At 40.3% G+C, this 9,124-nt stretch overlaps 1 protein-coding gene and 1 pseudogene across 1 annotated transcript in view; both read left to right on the top strand.

The window, feature by feature from the left end:
• Positions 1–3,643: 3,643 nt before the first annotated feature.
• On the top strand, positions 3,644–3,720 carry LOC139970352 (U2 spliceosomal RNA; annotated as a pseudogene).
• Positions 3,721–4,690: 970 nt separating this feature from the next.
• Positions 4,691–9,124, top strand: part of LOC139970238 (uncharacterized) — an 8,707-nt gene continuing 4,273 nt past the window's right edge. The window contains exon 1 of the mRNA XM_071975894.1: positions 4,691–7,838. Within this exon, the coding sequence (XP_071831995.1) occupies positions 5,568–7,838 (2,271 nt within the window). The 5' untranslated portion in view covers positions 4,691–5,567. The remainder of the gene's footprint in view (positions 7,839–9,124) is intronic.

Here is a 9,124-nt window from a genome sequence, read left to right as displayed (position 1 = left end):
TGTCAACAATTCGCAGACTGATTTCCACGAAAACGTAAAAAAATATTATACTTTTCTAAGCTGACGTTCCTAAATCGATTCCATTTTGTTATTATGAAATTTAAAATGTCATGTTTGGTTTGATGCCCGGGGTAAACGTCGAGTGTTTTTACGACTAGTTTAACATAACGCTAACATTAATTGTTGACACTTTTTAGACTTCTCGAATAGAAGAATTTGTAAAAACCGATGTGGGGAAACTAAGTGCATGCTCTATAATTAATATGTAAAACTCATATTGCATCGGCAGTCGACGACAAAACTAGATCAACGAAGTTCAAGCAATTCTTGTTTCTGCACAGAAATTCAGAAATATCTAACAAGCATTGTAGCTCGCCAGTGCATGCATGCTCTTCCCATAAATTAATGCCAACGCCCCCCCCCCCTTAGCTTGCGAGCGCCCCCTATCGCCCGTGGATTCTATAGCGCCCCTGAAAGTTCCCAGCGCCCCCGTCGGGGCGGTAGGGACTACTTTGAGAACCAATGATTTAGATGTTGCACATGCACACATCAGAATGTTGACTCTTTATTGAAGCGCCGAAATACGAATACGTTCCGTTATGTTGCTTTGCAATGTTAGCAAACCTACCGAGTAATATACTCATAACAACATTCAGCAACAATTACTACAAATCGCGTGGATTTTATTCACCAAAATGAAGTTTGAAAAACCTGCGCGTTTTTAACGAATCTCGTTTTTGTTTACCTCATCATATAGCCTGCTGTCCGTGAACATCAAAACGGTGCTAAATTAATTAAAATAAAATAAAACTGTTAGCAAACTGCTTATCCACTAGAGAGCCTGTGTAATAGAATGTATAAAAGTAAGTTGGCCTGACGTTTCGATCCTAGCAGGATCTTCTTCAGAGGCTAAAAATCATTTTAGTCTCTGAAGAAGATCCTGCTAGGATCGAAACGTCAGGCCAACTTACTAAATTAATTAAGTCACATTTAGTAACCACTGGTTTATACGAAGGAAGCCTTTTTTACTTTAATTTGTTTTTGGACGGGTAATTTGATCACCATTATATCATAAGGCTATACTGTTACTAAAATGTTACTGTCACGAAGGCATATTTTTTATATCATATATAATATTTTGCAATTGGGTTTGTCACTATTATATTAGCTACTTTAGCCTATAGTACATGTTTTCTATATTCATATATTTTCACTATACACAATACATGTGAAGAGCAACTTGAAGATTCCAAACTTGTAAGTTGTCGAGTCGGGCTACTCCCAACAGTTGGTATACGAAAAATGACATGTCGAGCAAGTGAACTTTATGAACCGTTTGCATCTGACACGTTTAATTGCAACGAACTTAGTATAAACTTCAAGTATAATATTGCTCACTAGCTTGTTTGATCAGTTAATGCGCACTGGTTACATGATCCTGATTAGCTGTTTGTATTAGTATTTATTCAGGCGCGTAGCGAGGAATTTGCCAAGGGAGGGGCGAACCTGTAGGCAGATTGTCAGAGCCGTATAGATTCGGCATTGGAAACTATCTAAGTGTATAGCGCCACAATAAGTTGGCGCGAAGCGTACCAGAAAATGTTGGCCGAAATGCCTCCCAGATCGCTGGAAATGGCACTTCCCAGGCCTTGCAAGTTGCAACTAAGCATTTTTTATTTTGAAATTACTATATAGCGATATCATGAAAACGTACAAAAAATATGCTCAAGGGGGGGGGAAGGGCGGTCGCCCCCTCCCCCCTTTGGCTACGCGCCTGTATTTATTAGAGCAGGAATTATATAATTCGACGGTCGAACAACGAAGAGTTCGCTGTTAAAACTTATCTTGTTCTACCAAAAGACCACGAAACCACCGATCTACTACATATGGATTAAGGAGTTTTTGAAAACATATCTAATTTATAAGAAATTTCACCGAAAATTGAGGAAGAAATTAATCTGTATACAAACGCGGTTTTGTGGTGATTACTGTAGGTACTGTTCAGAGCGTGGGTTATGATGCAATCTGCATTAGCAGAGCTGACGTCACGTTCTGTACTGTTCAAATCATATTTGAAATGTCTATCCTTAACGATTAAAAAATCGTTTCTCTGTCAAACGCAACATTAGCGTTCTCATACTTTGACAACATGTTTAGAAAATTATTTATCATTTTTTAAGGTAACTTCTTTGGGCCACCAGACAATCCTTTTAACATGCCTTTTCAGTATAGTGCGACTACTGAAGATGTCTTCTCGGACTATGCGCTATGTCACGTCAGGTTTTTTCAGCAACTATAGCCTACTGCCGGTCCGCGGTCGAAGGGTCGTTCATGAGTGGTCATCATGGAGATTCCAGACCATTCAGACCAATGATATATTTTTCGCACATGTAATTTCTTTTTTTCGACACCCAAAGGGGGAGACTGGGGGCGACAAGCTTCCATGGGGGGGGGGGGGGCTGTCGCCCCCACTCCCGCCCCCGTGGCTACGCCACTGCTTCCAATCATAACATCCCCGGTTCAAGTCACTCCAAGATTAATGTATGTCGTCCAGTTACAGAGTTGTTGACAATTGACACTTCATAATCATGGACGATAAATATGAATGAAAGAGACTGACTTCGGTCAGCTTGCGCGGTCAATAAGGCTTCTTCGCGAGTTCCTGCTTGCAGGAGGATCTAAATACATACCATTAACTCTAAACCGCATCAAGTGCCAGCAAACAATGGTTAGATAAAATAGTGCAAAAGCATAATTTGTGTGATGCAAACGTTTCTGTAAACGGTCAATATATAGCATCTCATCTCAATTGTGTTCATTCCATTTGATTTTGATTTAATTAATAATAAAAAAAAACCCCACTTACAATAACATCAAAACTATCATTGAGCCTGCTAGGACATTATGTTCAACTGAGAAGAAAAAGAATAAGGTACATGCAATACCACGCTACTTAGCTGTCACATTAGAGTTGATATGCCATGGTATCTTACTATGGGGATAGTGAGCTGGGCTATCTTTTATGTGAGTAAACTGTACTCAAACTCGGAATCCAGGGAACTATTCAGATTTAGTGAAGGTGTCTATGCAGTAGGAATGTGCCAGCATGATATAGACAGGTATATATGGGTAGATTGAGAATTCTATAGAATTGCTCAATGTCCAGGTGAGGGCCTACAATCTTCGCTAATAGATGAGAAATATTTTCTTTTCAATCTGCGCTAAGAGATGCGAGATATTTTCTTTACAATCTGCGCTAATAGATGCGAAGTAGTTTCTGCACAACGGATTAGCCGATTCATGTAGGCCACTTTGGAGCAAAACACCTCACTAGTATAGCTGAAACATCATGCTGTAAGGAGTCAACGAATTCCTTGTACTGGCCTTTTTGCTAAGATCATGTGTAGTATCTGTTCCTTTTCGAGGGCATGGTGATGCACACCCGACGATGATCACACAGTCACAGTCCCGATGCAAGGGACTGGGTTGAGAGCGGATCAGTCGTTCGGTAGTTTGGTTTTCGTGCCCAGGTTCTTTCATGGGCGACTTCTTCTTAAAAAGTATTCATGTAGGCTAGTAATTGGAGCAAACACCTCACTCTTAGCTGAAACATCATGCTGTAAGGAGTCAAGGAATTTATTGTATCGCTTCTCGGCCTTTTGGCTAAGATCATATGTAGTATCTGTTCCCTTTCGAGTGGAATGGTGATGCACACCTGACGATGATCACACAGTCACAGTCCCGATGCAAGGGAACTGGGGTTGAGAGCGGATCAGTCGTTAGGTAGTTTTGTTTTCGTGCCAAGGTTCTTTCCTGGGCGACTTTTCCTTAAATAAAGGAATTATTGTAGCCTACTGTGTCTTATATTGGTCGGATAGATAGCCTCTGTTCGAACACTCCAAAATTGTACCCTGCTCTTGTAGGTGACGTTAGCGGTTTCGAGATACTTTGATTTAAACAAGTTTACGACAAACATATGTATAGGTACACAGTAGGAAACATCCAAGAAATGACTTCGAATCATTTTTGTTTGAATGCTTTAACTATTTAACTTTTTTTGCCGGATCCCCAGTCACCGTCGACCCTTAGCCCATGGAGGTAATACGTCCATGCTTAGTATACTTGCCTTACTCTTATTTAGATACATTTTCCTATGATTTTTTTATATTTTTAATCTTTGAGTCTTTGAGCAGTGCTTATTTAGATTGCTTCAGTGCATACTATACAGCACGGGAGTATATGGCAAGCCTAATGTACAATAATTCTAAAAAACTGCAAACCCAGTTTATCGAAAAACTGAGCTTATTACCGAGAAAAACACAGTCGATAAACTGAGTTTATATGGGATAAATGAGTTTTTCGAATTATTGCACATTAGGGGCGAAAAAGTGTGTTTCTCGCTCGAAAGTACAATTTATTAGACGAAAAACTGAGTTTTATCAGCGAGAAACTGAGTCTTTTGAATTATTGCACATCGGGCTTTCCATAGGAGTATGAAAACTTCGAGTGCGTCAAAGAACTTTCCTGGAAGACTGAGTTTGCACACTGCACTTTTCGGAATTTGCTTTCGATATGAATAATGTTGACGTCATACTCTAATAATGATGCAACACGAGACAGCAATATGTCAATGGAAAATACTACGTGAGTTTGCAGTACTATGTGAATGGTAGATTACACAAACCTATGTATGTGCTGGTATAATATATACATAGCCGGGCCTAGCCTACTTCACTACACACTTGAATATCACACATACTGAAATGAATAACTACTAAACAACGTGAACAACTTTCTCTTTGAAAATGGAGCAATCTTTCAGTGAATATAATATGGAATGTCTATCAGAATCTTCTATCGAATACGAATCATTTTCTTCTCAACCAACATTGAACATTTTGTCCATCGTTGCCGGAAAATTTATTGGAAACTATAATCAAGATATTTGCCATATTGTTCCTTGGCCGCCTTATCGCCATTATTGTTCTAAGCCTAGGCTCACACATGATATCGTACTCTGTGAAACACGTTCGGTTGGAGCAGCTGTTTGTTGATAAATTGGAACAGTTTGGACAGCATGTGAATATCAAAGAAGTTTTGAAACGTGCTTACATAATTTGCAATAAAAACGTCGCACACTGCTTTTTAATGAAAAGTTATTCAAAAAACTTATTTAACTCAGCGAAGGTAAAACATAACAGTTGCATTAACTCACATTCACAAAAGTAATGTTGAATGATAGTAGTAACTTGGTACTGTAGTACAGATAGCACTATATGAGTGTAGGACGTACTAGTTGAGGAATATTAGTGGTAGGTCTAGATTATCCTGGTCATCAAACTATTGTTATATCAATAAGGAATATTAATAATTAATACTTAAACATGGTGAACAGTGGGGATTCATTTTCGTTTAGCACTGTAGGCCTGCTGCTGTCGAAAATAGTATAACGTTACAGTAGTTCAACAGCTTTCCGATACCATTGTATTACATGGTAACTTGAGAGATCCCTTGAACAGGGAAAAGATATATATTTGCTAATCTGTTGTCATAATTAGACAAGAAAGATGGCTTCAGAACTACTACATCGTACGGACAATTTTAATGGGGCAACTTGGTACAGAAATCCTCCACCTGAACATTTTCAGCCATCTGGTTGGTCTAATGTGCAATCAAATTTTGGAAAGACGTCAGATTGGATGAGTAAAAGACCACACTTTCTGAGACTTGATAGTACCGGGGAAAGTGCCGATAGTTCTCCAGAGCCGGAAGAATCTTTGCAAGTTTGTCAGAAAAAGAGAGAGGCAAATTGGGACACCGGTAAAAGATTTCATGCTAACAATAGCAGCGTGAATCGAGAAGTAGCTGCTAAAAGCAGAAGGACTACAAACTTGTGCCACTTTCAGGGCAATAACATGTTTCATTCCAAAGATAGTCTTGGTCCAGTAGAACTGGATCTTTTGGCTTCAAAGTTTAATTCCTTTTCAACCAATCAGAATCCCAACATACCGGTTGAAACAAACTCTCAAGTTAATATGTCGCAGTGCTATATGTACAACAATCAAGACAGAGGTCCACTGGGGCCTCATGTCCCACATGGAGGTGCGGGCTACCAACCACAGAATGTGAGACCTGTTCCAAATTCAGCTCCCCACGGTCCACCGAGTGAGACTCAACAAGCTCATAATGAGGCAGCCCTTAGCTTCATTAACATGTCAGTGTTCACACCTAATTTCATTCACCAACCCTGCCAAAGGTGGCGACAACATGGACCATTCCTGAATCGACCACCAGTGATACCACCACATCCAATGGGATTCGTCAATCCACCCATTTATAATATGCCACATGGCAACGTTCCTCCGCCTAACTTTAACTTTGTACCCCAGAGAGCCCCATTTACCCCATTCAGGTTCCCTCAACAAATTCCACACGTCCATGTTAATGAACCGAAGCATCCTAACGGTTCGAATAGGAAGAAACCTTCAAACAGAGAAAGGAACCATCCGAGAATGTTTACCAAAATCCTCCAACGCCCTCCACAGAAGGAAACAACCGAAAAGAAAAGCAACGTTGATCGTGTTCCCATAGAAAGCCGCAATCACTCGGTCGTTGCTGGAAAATCATCTTCTGATGTTCCGGTCAAGTCTTCAGATGCGAAGGCAAAGAAAGAAAAAACTTCTAAAAATGTCAAATTAAGCAAGTGCTCTTCACTCAATGGAACTGCCAATGTGGAAATTGTTAGTAAATGTAGCGATTCTAGTGAAACTGTTCTTCCAAATAGCTCTGTGAATAAGCAGGAAGTTGGAAAGGTAAATTCTGATGGGAATAAACAGCGACATTCGACCATAGAATTTATGCTAAGCAGTCTGAAATCTGTCGATCGTTTGAGCGACAGTGACTTTCTGGACTGCGATTGGGATACTCTAGATAATTCTGTTGAGCACACCTGGGATGAATACTTCTTGAGCAACGACCCTTTCCATCCTCTCACTGGATGGCTTTGTAAGACAGGATGCCCTGACCCCAATAAGACAGAGAATGGAGGAGGTAAGGTTACTGCCTCTTCCTCACCCATGACTTCATCGTCGTCATCGCAGTGGTCTCACAGGAGTCAAGACTTTGATTCTGGAACAGAGTCCGGTTCCGAGGGGGAGACAAATTCTGACAGTGATGGTGACTGGGAGGAGGAAGGAGAGAATGTGCAGACGTCTCCATCTGATCAACTTCAGAGTAAAACAGTTCCCTCGACAAAGGCGGTGAGCAATAAAGCCGATAGCTGCAAGACCAGGGCCGAGCAGACCGTTCAGGAAATTGAAAAGAAAGATGGAGACGACACTGCCAGAAGACAAAAGTGTCTCCATCCTTCCATCAGTTACGTTCTAGGAGGATACAACGCCGCCTCCGACGAAGATGACTCTGATGATGAGAGTGACGACTGGGATAGCTTTGATGACTCGGATGAGGAGCACGTCAGCAGCGACACGTCCAAGAGAGACCAGAGTAATAATATCTACCAGTTTTCCAACAACCGATTCCCTCCTCTCTCGTATTTCCGACGTGATCCTAATTCCACGCCGGAAGTGAAGACCAGCCCTAGCGTACCCTGCGGTCCCATCTTCAAACCCAAAGCCAGAACTGTACTCATCTCTCAGAGAATTATCTGCCAAGTTTCGGACCGGCCCGTGTCGATGATAGTGCCTTTGGAACAGAACGGCCGTATGAGCCAAAACTCGATGCCCACGATCCAAGTATCAGGACAGTCTCCTCAAAAAGTCCGTTTCCCAACGAGCTGCCTGAAGTCTGTATGTGCCAGAGGAACAAAAAGCTCCAAAAAGGTACAGTAGTATTATTAAAGAATGACTTTGGGCAGAACTTACCTTTAGATATGTCATATTTTAATTGTACAATAGAAATTGTGAGAGCCTAACTGCACAGGAAATGTCAAATAAATTTCATGAATTTCGCAGAAGGAATATTTAAAAAAATGCCAAGAATCATTGAAATACATCCAAGAATGACATGTGAAATTTCTGTAAAACAGCAAGTTTAATTTTTTTTAGGGGGCCGGGGGGGGGACCTTAATTACACAAAGAAATGTGAAAAATTTTACTAATGGTCCTTACTACAATGGTGGTACAGTACACTGCACAGTCAGTTGCTACTGTATGTCTCCATAATGTACAATGCAGCAGTTGGATCTTTTACATTTTGCAGTTTACAACAAATAATGTGACTGCTATCAAATTCAGATACTGTACTGTATGAAAGGCTTAGAAGCACAAAATATATTTTTTAGGCCACTTGCAGATTTAGTGTCACAAAGCTTTTGAAAGTTTCAAAAAAAGACCATTTGAACTGTGTTGGTAATCTGAAAAGCTAATATCAAGATGGTACAGTACTGTAGATGACCTTCAGTGCTGTACAGACTACAATACTGTCACTTTCTCATATATGCCTATTGGTAAACACTGCTATTCTACAATTTAGTCACAGTACTTTTGATAAATTTCAAACAGTGTACAGTAGAAGTTGTTGGAAATTCACTACTGTAGATCGTCATTACTTGTACAGTACGGTCATGTATCAGCCCTAATGACTTGGTTATTAAAGTACTTCATAGCGTGTGTGTCATTGTACATAACTACATTTCAACAAGTTCTGGTTGGTTGGGATATGGTTATGGTTTTGTAGTTCTACAGAAGTACTGTATAGTTAAGGCTGTTAAGCAACCAGCTGCATTGCATTGCAGTACAGTATACATGTCAGGTTAAGTTCTAATTAAGCTACCAGCTTCACTGCAGTACACTGTAGCATGCCAGTATAATTTTGTGAGTACAGTGCTGTAGTGCCTACATATGTACTCTTCATTGCATGACAGAGTACCAGCATTCTTTGTCTTTGACCTTGGTTGCCGATAATATCTGGCAAAGACAGGCGATAAAGTTCCATAAAGTGAGAAAATCAGTTCTTTTTTCTGCTTTCTGCAATTTGACACAGCACACAACCCTGCAGTACTATATTTCCTCTTTCACTTCAAAAAAAAATACCTTTGACATTCTTGTGGTTTTGCAACAGTCAATAGTATCACAAATGCTGTAAATTGTTTGAGGGTTGCTAAACT

This window comes from Apostichopus japonicus, chromosome 7 (genome assembly GCF_037975245.1).
Source record: "Apostichopus japonicus isolate 1M-3 chromosome 7, ASM3797524v1, whole genome shotgun sequence".
Lineage (NCBI taxonomy): Eukaryota > Metazoa > Echinodermata > Holothuroidea > Aspidochirotida > Stichopodidae > Apostichopus > Apostichopus japonicus.
The sequence above is the reverse complement of the archived record's forward strand: the minus strand, read 5'-3'. Positions and strand labels throughout refer to the sequence as shown.